This window comes from Ctenopharyngodon idella, chromosome 23, assembly GCF_019924925.1.
Source record: "Ctenopharyngodon idella isolate HZGC_01 chromosome 23, HZGC01, whole genome shotgun sequence".
Classification (NCBI taxonomy): Eukaryota; Metazoa; Chordata; class Actinopteri; order Cypriniformes; family Xenocyprididae; genus Ctenopharyngodon; species Ctenopharyngodon idella.
Window position 1 is genome coordinate 10,127,126 of NC_067242.1, and position 17,614 is coordinate 10,144,739.

At 37.3% G+C, this 17,614-nt stretch overlaps 1 protein-coding gene across 1 annotated transcript; it reads left to right on the forward strand.

The window, feature by feature from the left end:
* Positions 1-354: 354 nt before the first annotated feature.
* Positions 355-17,614, forward strand: itprid1 (ITPR interacting domain containing 1). The gene is given in 18 exon segments (XM_051881923.1): positions 355-518; positions 2,751-2,947; positions 3,281-3,329; positions 3,526-3,563; positions 4,736-4,792; positions 7,337-7,385; positions 8,222-8,296; positions 8,393-8,595; positions 9,737-10,212; positions 10,294-10,354; positions 11,616-11,725; positions 11,727-11,741; positions 12,555-13,466; positions 15,952-16,079; positions 16,183-16,294; positions 16,954-17,235; positions 17,327-17,378; positions 17,492-17,614. Coding segments are annotated over 16 exon segments (2,733 nt in total). The 5' UTR covers positions 355-518; positions 2,751-2,829; the 3' UTR covers positions 17,375-17,378; positions 17,492-17,614.

Below are 17,614 nucleotides of genomic sequence, written 5' to 3' on the forward strand. Positions count from 1 at the left end.
TAAATATTTTTTTATATGCACACAACATACAAAGAACAATAAGCACAATATATAAATTGGCACTTTAAATGCTAACCTAACCTTTAAAATGCATACATATTTAGAAATAGGCTAATCTCTTGTTTGTGTATTGTTTTGTTTGCAAACTCCTCCTCACAATCGTGATTTACGGGTAAGACTTTTAATATCAGTACTGTGAAATTGCACAAACTGGTTAGGCAACAAATATCATGTTTCTGCACGCAGGCATTGCTCAATTCCTCTTTCAGTCTTACAACTTGTGAATATTCATCTGGATTATAGCAGAGCGCGACGACCGCGCGTTCACACATCGGCTTTGTGCTTCAGGTTGTTTTCTTTGCACTTTATTTGCATACGTGTGCTGCTTTTTCCTCTTTATGTGCACCAAATTAGAATTGTGTGTCTGTTTTTAGCTCAGGTTGATAAAGCGATAAGACACATTAAAGCAGGCTTGCTGTGGCAGGTGCTCAGTTTGGATCTTCTCGGCGAAAGCGCAGGTGAGTGAGTCTGTGGTCATTCGCTAACTTGTACATAATCTTTGCTGATCATATGATTGCTCAAAGTTGATATCAGCTCCAACATAGAGCAATTTTCACCCCTGTTTTGTGGTTCATTTGTCCTGCTGATAGTTTTTTGATTATTTCACGAATTCGTGTTTGTGTTTATTCATTAATTTGTCTTTCGTTTTTGTTACGAACAATATAGATTGCGGTGGTTTCATTATATAGAACGTTATATAGAAGGGTTAGACATGTTGACATCTTTGACGATTAGTAGACATTTTGTGTGTGTATGAAGTTATTCTCTAGGAATTAACGGTTTGCTTGTGGAGATTTTTCTCTGTACATCTGATATTTATGACCATAAAATTGGGTCCAATCCTGTTCCTCGAGTTCAAATTTCAGCTCCAACTCTAATCAAACACACCTGAACCAGCTAAATACGACCTTCAGGAACACCTGATGATTACAGACAGGTGTGTTGGCAGCACCTCGGGAATAGTATAGGCTATATTTATGTAATCTGTCTAAAAAGCATTTTTTTTTTTTTTTACCCTCATTACACAAAGTTTGGGTAAAACAAGTGTTTATATAATGTCTTTTTTGGTACACGATCACTATATTGTATTAACAAAACATTTTTATGAGACTAGTGCCTCTTTTTTTAGTGTACATTACACATACATTTAGGCCAAACAACGGGAGCTTTAAACTATAAATATCTTTTTGCATAACATACTAAAAAACTGTTGATTTATTCACCCCAAACAAAACTGAATCATAAACAAATCTTCTGTCTTCAAATATATGATAGTTTCAGGGAAATTCTCATTAGCTACATAAACTTGCAAGTTTGTTAGAACAATTTACATCAAATTTGATGTGTTTTCATTGTGCGCAATGGCCTCATGGATTAGGAAAATTTTGCAGTGCACAGAGTTGAACAGGTATTTGGGTCACTGACAAATAAAGCTTAAAGTGTTTTTTAAAAAAGATCATGCATATTTGTGAGTCATGAACAATGTGTTTAAACACCTTTCAGTTGTTAAAAGTGTTTAAATTAATTTTTTGACTTATGTCAGGCGGTACAACCAAATAGTTGTACCACCTGACATGGTAACCAACCTACCCATACTTGAATTTTGAAATGAGCAGTTTTTACCAGTATTTGAGTGAGATCTAGAAAACTTTTCACCCACAAAGATCAGCTGGGGTCTTCTGGATGGTGCATTATCATGTTTCCTGTTATTACCAGAGATCGTATTATTATAGGGAGATAGGAGGATCTGTATCTCTTACCATTGGAGAAAGCGTACTTAATCACGTGTGGCACCTCTCAGCCTATCGTGTAATGGCAGTGACATCAGTCGCAACATTCCCTAGTCTGCCTTCTCTTAAAAAAAATACATTTTTATCAAGCTAAAATCTACATATAGTTCCCAATGAAAGTATTGTTTAGTGTAAAACATGCTGAAGATTAGCAAACAGGCTGTAGATTAATTAAATTATTAGCTATTTCCCCACAAAAGCTGTTTAATCAGCATAGTGATCCATTCAATTGATTGACATCCATTCAAAAAACAGCCTCTGGTCTCCTTCCTTGAGTACCTCCGGGGGTGAAGCGTTAGCATTAGCCGTTACGCTTTTTTGGCTAAAGGTTGCAGGCTTTGTTATTACCTTTTCAATTCACAATAAAAGAGCCAAGTCTGCAGTTGTGCCAACCTGACGTTTGAAAATATACAAACTGCTGGACAAGAGGTTTTCAATTATCTCAACAGCTTTAAAACTACTGATATTTATAAAATTTGTTTATATGAAAGGTTATCAAACCTGAAATGTTGCTGTGGTATTTAGTTTTTAATTTTTTATTATTAAGACACCATCTTAAATTGTTTTCTTAGTCTGTTAATTTGTCTGGACAGTTGCACCACCTGACATTTTGGGGTTTTAAGATAACAAAAATATAAAATATGTATTTAAATGTATAAATATACTAACAATGAATTCAAACTAAATAGGTCTCATAGAATAAATTGATATATGTCATGAAATTATCAAATTATTTTAAAAGGAAATAATGCACTTGGATATGTACGTCATGTCATTGACCCATTTAGGAAAGTACTTTTTTGTTTGTGTGTGTTTTAGCCTTTTAGACCAGTTAAACCATAAACATATAAAGGTATTTTAAGTAAAAATCTTGGAATTAAATATATTTGTATCTTTTAGTGTTTGCCCAGAGAAGATGACCTCTTAATGAGGTGTTTGCTCACTATACTGTGGTTGATTTTTGAACGGAGCGGACCTCATGACCACAACAATGTCTACCAGTAAATCGGCAGACAGAAGAGCTATTCTGCAGGCCTCCAGGAGTAGATGGAAGATGGACAAATGTGAGATTGTTCCGATTATCCATTCTGACGCAAGTAAGTACCCAAGATGTTTGCTTGTTAGATGTTGTGCTGCTAAATGGAGGTTCATGCAGTTAGCTGCAATGTAAACTTTGATGTTCCAGGCAGCTTTTATTATATCTTGATAATAAGTGTTTGTCAGTGTTGGTCAAATTCTATTTCAATGGATCATCCAGACCTCAGAAATCCTGCTCACTTCACAGAAAATGCAAAGCAGTGCAGTGAACGCCCATGTAACCCTGGAGCTCTGTAATTCACTGGATCATCCAGACCTGTTTTTGAAGCAAACTTAACAGTAAGGAAGCAAGGTGAACGTTTTAACTACTGGCTCCTTTTTGTTTTGAACAGGGAAGTGTGATGAAGACAACGTGGAGCGCTGGCTCACAACCATCTCAGAGTAAGAGCCGAATCTCACAAGTTTTTATTTCTCTTTCATTGTGGCTTTATTTTGGGATAAATCCCTTCTCAAAGGGTTTCAGCTGTACCATTGTGCTGTCTGTTGTTTAAATTTGAATTTCTTCCCACATTATATTTTTTAAAGTGTTTCCTCCTAGTGATATGGTCACTAATACAGATTGACTTCCTTGTTTAAGGGACGATACGAAACCAGAGGTTGTCCTGGAGACAGCAGGTAAGATTATGTCACATTTGCAAAAAAAAAAAAAAAAGTTTTTATTTTTTTTTTTTCTGAGATTGGCATCATAATAAAGTGACTTAGAAGCTATGGGATAAAATGCAACATTGGAGAGCATTTCAGTGTATATTTTTTGCTTTATAGTTTCCAGTGCTGGGTAGATTTCTTACAGATTGTAGTTGGTTACTGATTCCAAATTACATGACAAAAATGTTTGTTAGTAACATACAGTGTTGGGGAAAGTAATGCATTACAATATTGTGTTACTCCCTAAAAAAAGTAACTATTTGAGTAACTTAGTTGCTTTTTATGGAAAGTAATGTGTTACTTTACTTTTGCATTACTTTTTCTCATCTGGGCTGTTTGTTTGTTTTTATAACAACAACAACAAAATTCTATTTTTGGCAAATGTAAAGGCTCTTTCACACCAAAAGTGAAATGAAAAAGCCTCAGGCTGAAGGAAATGCATATTCTCGCCTGTACAGTAGAGGGCGCAGCTCAAACAAGCCTTGCAGCTTTGCTGCCATTATGGAATACAGAAGAATAGGATGCAGGAGTAGTAGTAAATGGGTAAATGTATGCTCACACTTAGTCTAAAACTAGTCTAGAATAACCATCATGTTTACACAGCGCACACAACACCTCTGCACTCCTGATTTCTCTCAACATCGGGACAGGAGAGTTGTCAATCAGTAAATGGGAACACAAAGTAACTTGCGTTACTTATTTGAAAAAGTAACTCGGATATTTTGTTGTAAATTTAAAACTAATGCGTTACTTTACTAGTTACTTGAAAAAAGTAATCTGATTACATAACTTGCGTTACTTGCGTAATGTGTTACCCCTAACACTGGTAACGTAATTCATTACATTTCACATTTAAGGTGTAATGTAATCTGACTACTTTTTGATTACTTTTAGATTACTTTTGACCTAACTCATTTATCACATTGATTTGAATAGGATAATCTTGTATGGATGCATCATTAACATACTGATATGATTCACAATGATTCAATTAGTCATTTATCTGTGATGGATTATACCATTATAACAGAGTTAGCAGTTGACCTACTGACCCAACTGACCTGAGGGCGTGACTAGTTTTTTCACACTTTTGTAAGCTCTGTACATACTTTATCATAAAAAACCTATTGTTTTGCTTTCAGTGAAGCCTATAAGGAGGAATGAGAGTGGAGAAGATGATCTGGCATTGGGAGTGGAAGGTAAGCATTCCCTGTTTGTATTGCTCGGATCAGTTAAAATAAATACTCAGCTGAAACAAGACATGATGCGTGATATGAATGAGGGACACAGTTTGGCGTCAAAGTTTGAGTTATTCTTTATAAAAATATTGAAGATACAGTGGCATATGGGTTTGTGCGTCTGTGTCTTGTAATACATTGAACTATTCAGAAGGCCTGTGCTAACCCTGGATTTTAAACATGGCAAACCTCTCCATACTTTCAAACACAAACACTGGCAGAGAGTGAGACAATCCAGTGCCTGCTGTCTCCTGCTTTAGGGAAACTTTACCTGCTGCTGCATGGTTTCTAGTTACACGGAAAAGATAGGGAGTAGATAAAGCAGAGAAAGACGTGATCTTTACCTTAACATGATTTAAGCAAGTATGACATGTAGGTCTGGGAAGAAAACCACCCAACCAGATCAACTAATCCTATCAGATTTTAGAGTTAGCTTTTAGAGGCTTAAGATATTATTATCAAAGTTCCCTTGATTGTTGGTTATGGAACTGCAAAAAAAAGATTCTTAGATCAAGATATTAATGTAGAAAAGGTAACCCAAGATTTACTTGATTATTGTAGTGTTTTTGTTTACTTGCTAAAACTCAGACAAAAAATAAGCACAACTGGTGAGTTCGATGCACTTCAAATAAGCCTACATTGAAAATTATCTTTTGTAATTCAGTACTAGTCATGCACTGTTTGTCTGTTTGCTATTTTCATTTACGCAGTTTGTTAATTTTGTCACATTTAGCTACTTGATGTCTTTGTTTCTGTACCTAAAATGATCAGTTAGTTTATTGTTCCCTTTGTTTTGTCTTGAGTTCTGCAGGCATTGAAACATTTCAAGTGTTTTTTTGTTTTGTTTTTTGTCTCATGAGTGTTCATGTGATGGGTATTCACGTCTCAATTGTTTAAGACAAGCACTTTGCTCTTAATGATATGCACATAGAGAAATTAAGATAATACATAATAAATAGATCAGTTTGCATAGAACTCATTTTAAGTTGATACAACTTAACTTTTACATAATCTACATATTACTTATAATAATTGTTACATATTGAAAATTCTGTCATTTACTCACCTTCAAGTTGTTCCAAACCTTTATGAATTTCTTTCTTCTACAGAACAAAAGATATTTTGAAGAATATGGGTAACCAAACAAATGGAAAAAAAAAATACTATGGAAGTCAATGGTGCCCATCAACTGTTTGGTTATAAACATTCTTCAAAATATCTTCTTTTGTGTTCAGCAGAAGAAAGAAATTCATGCAGGTTTGGAACAACTTGAGGGTGAGTAAATGATGACAGAATTTTCATTTTTGGGTGAACTATCCCTTTAAGTTTATTCAAGACGTTTACATTAAGTTGAAGAATTCTACTTAAAAAATAGGCATACAATCTATTGCCTTTATTTTATAAGCCCTATACGAAAACTTGGATGCTAATGCAAGTACAAGTCCTAAACTATCCCGTGCATGTTCCTCGTGTCCTCTAAGCGCAGGAAAATTTGAAGAGGTTTAACTTGAGCTGACGTTTCACTTTAGGCACCAGAAGCTGTGTTACAGAAACATCCTTTTTGAAGTCTTAAGTTAAGCTCTGACATGTTCAGATAAGATTTGCAGATGTCGCAGATCAGATTCTGGAGGTATTTTGCCCTAGGACTGAGAAAATACTTTTCCAAAGAGAAGTTTAGAATGTTTATTGTCCACTCACATGGAAATTTATCTTTAGCCCAACAGGACAAAACTATTCAGACATTCATATTCTTGCTTGGCTTCCTCGTGCAGCAATTTAAGAATAAATGCGGAATAATACTATAAATAAAGTCAAATACTGTAGGATACAATGACTGACAAAATAAGATTAACTGCAATCCCAAATGCGTTTGCTTGCCAGACATTCATCATATCTGTTAACATTTCTGAATGTTCATATTCACATCGACCACCTATAATTGTTTTCTTTCTGCTCAGTGTGCTGTCTTTCTTCAGGGTTCTGTCTTTCTTCTTTGAGTGCTGTTTTCTGTCTTGGGTTCTGTCTTCCTTTTTTTAGGGTCACTTTGTTGTGAGTGTCTTGACTATTGTCTGTTGTTGTTGTCTCTTCTTTTTTTTTTTTTTTTTTTTTTTTTTTTTTAGAAAAAGTTCCTATGAATTTCTTATTCATGTTGTGCTGTCAGACACTCCCCTTCTAGTGAATTAGGCGCTTTGGTTTCGTAACACAATTGCAATGGAAGGTACAGGACGGAATGGATTGTTGTTCTCCAGGGACTAAACAAAGATGCTGGTTTAGGAAAATAACTTGGACACTTTGGATCATGGTCCACTTTTAAGAAGACATCAGCGTGTCTCTGACAACATGCCAAAGTTTTTTGTACAGTTGTTTATGAGAAGACAAGAACATCAAAACAACAATGAAGAATATTGACCTAATATAGTTACTGCACAGCAGTCTGGAGGTGTTTAATTGAATACGCAGATTTTTCCATCTTTAAATGAACTCTTTTTTTTCTGTTTGCTGCAGCATCTTTATATGGCAAACGCGCTCTCAGAACTGTACAAGCCATTTTGAGGTAAGAACACATTTAATATTCACTGTGTTTTATGCAGCACTTTCATTTTTAACTTGAAGAACTTTGACTTCTTGACAAACTTGGATCTGGCCGATATGATAAGCTTATAATTATTTTCACATTATGGACGACATTAAAATCTAAATACAATTGTTTTCGCAAAATTGTACAGTATGAAAAATGGATATTTATTTTTATCTTTAGTTACTAAAGATTACATTTAACAGTGTTATTAAATTATTTGTGTTTCAAACATTAACTTTAAGTGTTAGATAACAGAAAAGGTAATCCATCTAAATGTAAATGCATAATTAAATATAAAATATGGTACTGATATATTGTGTATTGCTAGTTAAATGTTTTATCTTATCAATTTCAGAACATTTTATTAATTTATAAAGAATATACAATTTTTGTAACAGCACTGTCATCTATCCACTGTTCATTTGCTGTATATTTTCCTATCTGTGTTACACCAATGGCCTAAAGTGGTACATTTGATACATTAATATGTGCTATATATGTTTGTATATAGTGTATATCAAACAGCGTGTAAATGTGCGTGATGTAGGCTTGTTCAGGCACCTGCCAGAAACCTACCTAGTCATATTTCCCATGCAAATGCTGATTTGTTGACATGCCACCACATGGGCTGCTGGGCTGGTTTGCATGAGGTGGAATGTCACTGATGGTGCAATGAGGCAGGAGAAGAATGATTCACACCGGAAATGGGTGAAACAGAGGAAAGCGTAAAGAATGGTTTGGATGTTTAGGAAGGGCTGGTCACCAGTGTTTGCTTTCTTTACTTGATGTTTGCTGATGTCTTCCACACACAGGTCATCTCTAGATACTCCTGCTCTGTCCAGGTGGAACAGTTTTGCATCGTCTGTCTCGATACCATCTGACGTCAGGTCAGAACTCCTCAACCCCCTTTCTTCACCTGTCAATCATTCACTTTAAGACTTTGTTAATATTCATGCTAATGTTGTTGGGGTTTTTTTTTGCAGTGTAATGGACGTGTTGAACATACTACAGGATGACCCTGAAGAACTGTTGCTAGATTTGGGTTTTGGCACTGAGGAGCCCGACATCACAGGGAGAATCCCGACCCGATTCCTCAATTACCAGTCCAGCGCTCGTGGCATCAGCTATCAGCTCTTTCTGGAAGCTCAGCAGAACCGAATGGATGTCGAAAATCCGGATGTCAGGAGTGAGCAAGTTTCCTCAAGTTAAATAATGAGTTATTTACTCAATCTCATGTTGTTCCAAACCCATATGACTTTCTTTCTTCTGTGGAACTCAAACAGTGAATTTCTAAAGAAAATCATGGGCATTTATTGATGTATAATGAAAGTGAAGGGGAAAAAAGCATCACAAAATTAGTTTATATGACTTTTTTTTTTTTTGCTATATTTAAAGTCTTCTGGAGTCATACATTAGTTTTGTTTGAGAAATAAGCCTTAAAAGACTTGGAATATAGTGCACAAGCTGGACCACTTTTTAAAATGATGCTTTTATGGTGCTTTTTCATCCTTTTTGAAGCTTGAAATCTCATGTTCTCATTCATTGTAAAATCTTGGCAAAAATGTCTCTTTTTGAGTTCCATAGAAGAAATAAAGTCATATGTTTTGGAGTGAATTACCCTTTTAAATATCTGTTCTTCATATCCACACTCTCAAAAATAAAGGTTAAAGAAGAACCTTTAACATCCATGGACATTTTTTAGTGCACAAATGGTTCTTTATAGGACAAAAAACTTCTCGAGTCCTCTCTGTATTATTTCACTTTTACACGTGCCCCAGCTACATTTTTATTTTCATACTTCTGAATTAATTCTGTATAAAGCAGTTTAAAATGACCTAAAGACACAGGACCTTTATTATACAATTCTTAGACAAAATGGCAGATGCTTCAAAGGCAGGATTGGTTAATAAAATGTTTAAGGTGGGGCTTAGCAAAGGTGTATTTGCATGCATGTTTAATTCCAATTACAACGAGTCAAAATTACAGAATAGATATCTGGATTGGGAATTTTACTAGTCAAAAGTTTACGGCAAAAAAAGTTTTTTTAGATTATGAAATATTCCACTAAGAAAACAAATAAAAGATTCACTGAAAGGTTCTTTGGGGAACCAAAATGGTTCTTTGGCATCACTACAAAACCCCCACCTTTATTTTTAAGAGTGCATAGTATTTAGGTGGTTGAATGTGGTTTAAATATAATGTGTGAAACAGCAAAAATAAAAGTGACACTCATTTCCTGTGTAGCTGCAATATGTTGAAAGTCTGATAAGCAGAGTTTTATGCAAGTCGAGAATCTTAACTCTATCTCTCTTCCTCCTGGTGTTCAGATAGGTTCCGGCAGCTCGAGGTTCTTCAGCAGGTCACCACAACGTTCACCTCTCTGGTTGGTGCCACTTCTCAGGATGCGGACACATCTACAGCTTCCCAGATGTCTGCAGAGGCACGGGAGAGGAGAAAACGTATGGCCATGATTCTGCGTAGAGCCTCCAAAAAGAGCCTCAGCCAAGCTGAAACGTCACAGAACCAGCACACGCTCCCTTCCATGACCTCCTCAGCCCCATCCGGCCCAGAATCCACTGGCACACCAAAAGCAGATAAAAGGATCCCTTCAAAACGCACAAGGATGTCGGACAACAGCAATCTCTTCCCTCTAGAAGAGGAGCAGAGTGTTAATTCAGAGGCCGAGCCGGTTCTAAACAGCTCCACGGCAAGAGGAACGTCAGACCTTCTGAAACTCGACTTTGTCCCGCCTTCAACTGAGGGAAGTCTGCAACGACCTGTTGAATCTTTCGAGCTGGAAGAGGTGAAGTATTAAGTCTGCAGTAATATCCTCTGTACGCACTTCCACATTGTTCTTTTTCTAACGTTGATGACTGTTTTTCAGATCCACAGTTTTGATGAAGGAAGCGTTCCTGGGAGCTGCAATGGCCCAATGGATCCTGGAGGTGCATGTCTTTTTTAAAAAACGCATAGCAATGGCCTGCTCACCACCCTGGAATTGTAGTGACAAGCTTTGCACAGACTAACACCTGTACTACTTCAGAAAAACATCAAATTTATAATTATTATTTGTTTTTAAAGGAATAGTTTACCCAAAAATCAAAATTATCCCATGATTTACTCACTCTCAAGCCATCAAGTGTATATGACTTCTTTCAGATGAACACAATCGAAATTGTATTAATTTGATTGTATATATATCCTTGCTCTTCCAAGCTTTATAATGATAGTGAATGGTGCTCCTGATTTTGAAGTCCAAAAAATATCCATATTTAAAACTTTATAAACTAAAATAACTAGTTGATTTGAGCTTCTGATGTGATGTAGGAGTCGAGTAAGCTTAGACGCCTCTCGTGGTTTAAACAAATAGTGCTGGGCAACAAACTCAAGCTCCTCTTCTCTTATATCGAAATCCTTTGATATTTCTCTTTTAAAATTATTTTTTTAGACTTCTAATTTGTGACCGGTGTTTTGTTTTGCTCTATCCTCTGCGCTTCCGCGTTTGTCAATGCGTCACGCCTCAGGTCAGAGATTACTCTTTTGGCATAAGTCGATTTGCGTTGACCATCTGCCAGAAGCTAGTTATTTTAGTTCATAAAGATAGAAATATGGACATTTTTCTTTTTTTGGACAAAATCCCATCGCTTCGCTTAAGAAGGCCTTTATTAACACCCTGGAGCCGTGTGGATGGATGGATGCACTTTTTTGGACCTCAAAATCAGGAGCACTATTCACTGCCATTATAAAGATTGGAAGAGCCAGAATATTTTTTAATATAACTCCGATTGTGTTTGTCTGAAAGAAGATAGTCATATACACTTAGGATGACTTGAGGGTGAGTAAATCATGGGATAATTTAGATTTTTGGGTGCACTATACTTTTTGAATGTGTTTTAATAAAACATAAACTTTCATTAGAGATGTTCCTTTTACTTCTTGAAAAGCAAAAGTTATTAAAGCCACTGTGGATTCAAATAATTTACATGGAACAATTTCCATTTCTGATATTATGCAAATGACTCAAGAGATTGTTCAGTCATTTTCATGTGTGCAGTAGGCTACATTCTGTACAGTTGAGGTAATGTTCGCCATACCACAGTGCTATGGAAAAATTATCTTGTTTGTTTAGTCTGATCAAGAGGCTTGAGTGTTCCTCTGAACACTTGTGATATGTGGCACATGCTAATGGCTCTTGGTTCCGTGTAGGTGAACGAGTTGGGTCTTACGTGATGAGAACAAACAGTTGTCAGTCTGACAGCAGTGGCTTCCTAGAGGAGCCCTTCATACCTGCGCTGTCCCAGCAGAACAACCCTGGACCCTGAGCTCATGAAAGTAAGACATGTTTCAGCTCTTTCTTCATATACTGCAGAGGGTTCAAGCACCTGTATTTAATGATGCCGTGGAGTAGTTTTTATCTGCCATTATGTTATGTTATGTTCCTCCACCAAGGACAGCAAGCCAAATATTTTTATTTACTACTCCATTCAAAGATTACATAAACATGTGAACTCGGTATATTACTGTACTTACTGTATTTTTGGTCAAATAAATGCAGCCTTGGTGAGCATATAAAAGACTTCTTTCAACTTTTAAATGGTATTGTAATTCCATTTCATATTGCTAGTGGTGCATAAATTATTTACAGTAGCTTCACCCAGTAAAAGTAGATGTAACAAATGTGTGGACGTAATTTTTTTTTATTGGTCATGTTGGTCTGTAAGTGCAAATAAAGGTTATATTTTATCATTGTCTCATCTGTAATCCCAAACTTTAGCTCTCTCATTAACAAATGGTAATATGATTATATTCTTTGAGGTACCTTGGTTAAAAACCATGGTAAATTAATATCATAATCATTCCTTAGTGCTGACATCCATATTTCAAAAAAGGTCTCAATGTATCATTGAGCGGCCCACCAATATTGGCTGAAACAGTGCTGAGTTTGAAGCGGACTATCTGACAACAGAGCGTTTAGGAAACCTGTTTGGAAACAATATCTGTAGATGTTGAAGTGTTTTTGCAGTTACATTTGGTCTTGCTTCTGAAGCAGGAACCACGCATTGGCCCTTTAAGGATACTTACCACTTGCTTGGGTGTGTTTGTGAATAGTTGTTTGATTTCCTGTGCTCTTTCTGCTTTTTGCAGATGCTGAATGCAATATCACAAGATAGCACAGAAGGTCAACAGAAGAGATCAGAACAGCGAGAGACGGAGGATCCCCCCACGTGTGAACAGAACTGTGAAATGCAGTTGAACCAAAAACAATCACCTACGACACACTCTGGAAAAACTGTTTTGGAAACTGCAGACTCTGGAAATATATTTGACTCAGAAGAATTGAGGAGAATAATGACTGAAAAAGAATACTCTTTGTCATCAGATATTAGTAAAGTTAGCAATAATGGTGTTTACACTCTAGCGTACTTTGTTCAAATGGATCCTGTTGGTTATCAGACTGAAATTCATGACAGACCCCAAGGATCAGAAAGTCCAGGCCGACGTGTTTATAAAGAAGGCATGTCCCTGTTTGAGGAACTGAAATCTGCTGAGACAAACTCAGGCTTGTGGCCTACTGATCTGAGGACAGATGTTATGGAAAATGAGGTGGACAGCTTTACGAATCATCTCGAAGTAGGCGAGCGAGATCCGGCATTGGATCTGATGAAGGAATCTCCGGGAAAAACCGTGACCTCTGATGCTGCCGTTGGACGCAGTTCCCCCACTGCGCTCGAACGTAGGAGAGAATCTTTCTCCAAGAGGTCTGACGTGATCACGGATAATGACTCGGGAACGGCACAGACACCCACCACACACACGCCGTTCACATCTGTGGACACATCTCCCCCTCACTTGTGGAACTCTGTGGAATGTTCTGGCGATCTTGGAAGTTTCTGTACGCGGTCAATATCTCTGGACACGGGACTGTCGTACGAGGAGGAGGATCACAAATTGCAGGGCGCATTGTGGGCAGGGGCGCAGCGATGTTTCCACTGTGGGTCTCAAATCAACTATGACAGCTGGGCAAAACCTCAACCTGAGCTGTCCTCCAGTCTGCCTGTAAGTAGAAGTTGCTTTACAAATAATCATTATCCTACACTATGATGAACAGCTTTGTAAAGTTATCATCCTGCTGTATATTGTACATTTAAAATTTTTAGGAATGCACAATATATAGGTAACATGTTGACTATTTTTAAAATGATCATACCAGTATTTGTCAGTATTGAATATTTAATTTTACAAGCTCATTTTCCCTATTTTTATCATCTAACACAGGCTTGAATTCATCTTTTAAAACACTGTTAAATGGAATCTTTAGCAAAAAGAATATCCAGTTTTCATACTGTACATTAAAAAGTGTGATGCCTAAATTAAATTGTAGCATTTATAACTGTTTAATATATTTAGACAAAATGTTATAAATAGTAGGCATTTTAATACCAGTCGTTTATTGGTTATCGGCCATAACGTACTGTAAATCATTACTCTGGCAGGGTTGCCAGGTTTTCACGACAAAACTCGCCCAATTGACCGTTTGCAAAGACCCGCCTCCTTTAGTTACTGTTGCTATGTCCAACAAGCCATGCTGCTCTCACGCCACATCATGTTCTCACAGTGAAAAATACATCGCGCAGCAAAGAGGACACTGACAACGTATCGACAGACAAAATTTGTAATTTTTAAAGAAATTTAAACAATAAATACCGTTTTGTGGCTCTTTAATGTGTCGTGACAGATCGCTGTAGCACCTCAGATCAAGCGGCTCGTGAACCAATCATTTCTTCTTACTAGTTAATTTATATAATCAAATAAACATGAGTGAACCACATTTCAACCACAGAAAGACATCAGTACACATCATTTTTCAAGTTCAAGTCCACCGACGTTAATCTATTAACTCCCCTGACTGCTTTGTCGGACAAAATGGCGGATTCGGCGTTATGATTGGCTAGATCGCCTGTCAATCAAACTCCCGGCAAAGGGAGTTTACCCCAAAACTAGCCCAATTGTGTTCCAGGGATTTTTTTTTTTGGCGGTGTTTCCCTGGTAAAATTTGTGCTGTGTTCGAAATCGCCCCCTATACCCTCATTCACTATTCCTTACATTAGTCCACTAATATAGTCCACTTGAAGGAGTGAATGAAACGAGTGAGTGAATTCGGACACTGAGTGCACCGGAAGGGCTGCCGATTTCGCATAGTTTGTGCTGTTTAATAATCTTTTGAAATGTAGCAAACTTGCAGCTCCAGTAGTAATGAATATTTATGTTGTACTAGCATGCTCAAACCTTTTAAACGATTTAATGATCAATTAAAAAGGAATTTATACCTGTATGATAATGCTGGACCAGCGCAGTTTGGAAAATGAATGGATGATTGATTCAGCTGCGGGCGCCATCTCCTGGCGAGATGCGGGAATTCATTCAGCGCACGACTCTCACAGTGCATTATGGGTATTCTCTAGCCGTTGAGCATGCATTGGTTGTACACTCGTTATTGCGGTGCATTGTGGGATTGAATGAGTGCACTCAACATCGTCCACTATGGTTTCGTACACCACTACAAATGGCTGTCCCCTCAAATAGTGCCCTATTTAAGGGTATAGGGGGCGATTTCGGACACAGCCTACCAATCCAGGGGCTAAATATCATGTTATTTGGGGTCACTTCAACCCGTGGACATAAAAAACAACCTGTGGCAACAGTGTTAAAGTAGCCCAATTCCACAGGAAAACCGCGGACTTGGCATCACTGGTTCTTGGTGTGTCATTATGCATCAATGGATCTCATTCATGAAAATCTTTTTGTTAATCATTTAAACCATTTTCACATAAAATGTTGCGTTAGTAATATGTAGGCAGTTTACATATGAATTTATGCATAATCATTTTTGTAACGTCGAGTTACACAGAAATTTGTTCTGATGTTTCATGAGGCACATTGGTTCCACCAAGCTCATCCTGATAAATGTTGGAGGAGCTCCTCCTTTTGAAGTAAGGAGTTCCATGGGTTCTTTACCGCTAAATCTTTCCTCTGATTTTAAGAACAAACTAAGAATAAACATTTCTATTTTGAGAAATACTCTTCTACCCCTTAAACATCTGAGATTAAAAGCTTTGTACACTGCTTGTTTAATGAGGTTCATTTGAATTTGTATAGTTCATTTGCATGTGTAATGGAAACAGTAGCGAACACTGACCACTTCAGAATCTTCACAGCCTTTAAGTACACACACGAAAACCCCTTTTACTCACATCCACGCTTGCATCCTCCTCATTTCTTTCAGTTATGGTTTTGGTTTTAGTTAACTATAATAACCCTGGTTTAAGCTGGTTGACCGGACTACCAGCTGATGGGACTAATGTCAACATGGTAGACCATCTTGATCATGTTTAACACTGGAGGATCGCTTTGGTTAAGATGTGGGGAACACGTTCCAACCTGCTTCTAGCAATAAACCAGCTGTTATGCTAACTTTAAAGACCATTTTTCCAGGTTATGGAGTGTATCTCTCCCAACAATATCCTTCTCTTTCACTTTCTAGTACTCCCTGGATGAGCTTGAAGACATGGTGAAATGTTTGAGGAAGTTCCGAACAGTTCTGACGGAAATTGAAGCAAGACTAGAAGAGGAACAAGCATCTGTGCTCGGATCTCTGTCAGATTCCCACAGGTGAACTCTACTGTCATAATGGATCTCACTGATTTTATAGGGCTTCTCAATAGGATGTATTTTGCTGTGTTATACAGTGTTTAAAACTGATTTTGTGTCTCAGGGAGGAAGTGGAAGATGTTTTAAAGCTACGAGCAGCTGTCAAACAGGAAGCGGGGACGCTTGAACAGCAGCTGTCCGATCTGGTGCATCACTATGATGATAGCATCAAAATGGTATTAAATCTACTCATATACACTAAATATTAAAGGGTTAGTTCACCCAAAAATTAAAATTTCTGTCAATTACTCACCCTCATGTCACACCCTCATGTAGTTCCAAACTCGTCAGACTCGTAAAACTCGTTCATATTTTCTTAACACAAATTAAGATATTTTTGATGAAATCCGAGAGCTTTCTGATCCTCCTTAGACTGCAACGCAGTTACCACTTTTAAGGCCCAGAAAGGCAGTAAAGACATCGTTAAAATAGTCCATGGAACTCCAGTGGTTCAACCTTAATGTTATGAAGCGACGAGAATACTTTTTGTGCGTTGCAGTCTATGGGGGATCAGAAAGCTCTCGGATATCATCAAAAATATCTTAATTTGTGTTCCGAAGATAAATGAAGGTCTTACGGGTTTGGAACGAAATGAGGGTGAGTAATTAATGACAGAAGTTTCATTTTTGGGTGAACTAACCCTTTAAATATGGTTTATGGGAAATTAACTATGACTTGGGTCAAAAATTGACAAACATGTTCCAAATATTTCAAATATAGGGCAAAACTATTTCAAGTGTGAATCTGAACCCGCTTTATCAACCAACATCCTTCAGCAGTGAAATGTGAAATGGACAACAGAACAGCATTTGTTTTATCCCTGTACTGTTTATAGAAGCTGAATCGGCTCATGGATGAACAGTCTCAGCTGTGCACCCAACTACGAATTACCCCATCTAATACACCCCATTCAGAACCCACCTCAACCAGGAGCGTGGCCATTCAATGCTGCCTGCTGCCCGTGACGTCCAGTCCACAGAGGTGTCACCATAATCATGGAACCTGTCACAGGAATCAGGGAGCAGCATGTCAAGATCCACAGCGGTTCCCTTGTCAAACCCAGTGGGAGGCCAATTGCAAAACAGACAGGCTGGACTTTGTAGCTTTTATTAAAAGTGTAAGAATATCTTATATCCTCATCAGAATAATTGGATCTGATAATGGTTAAATGTCCCAAGTGTTGTTAACCGTGCACTTTTATCTTCCAGCTGAAAAATTCACTACAACATTCAATCAACAGTAACTCACTGGAATAAGAAGGTTTGTATTTTTTTGTCTTTAGTCTGAAATCAAAATTATATTTAATGACCCCTTAACACAATTTTCATTGCTGTTGGCATACTAAATGAATAATTCTGGCCTTTTTGTTGTAGTAATGCAGCCATGCAGTGGTGAAGACCTGAAGATCCTTGTCAGTTTTTTGCAAGACACTTGTAAAGTGAAGTGCTGACTCTTGAGTTCAGAACTAATAAAGAATTATGTATATATATATAAAC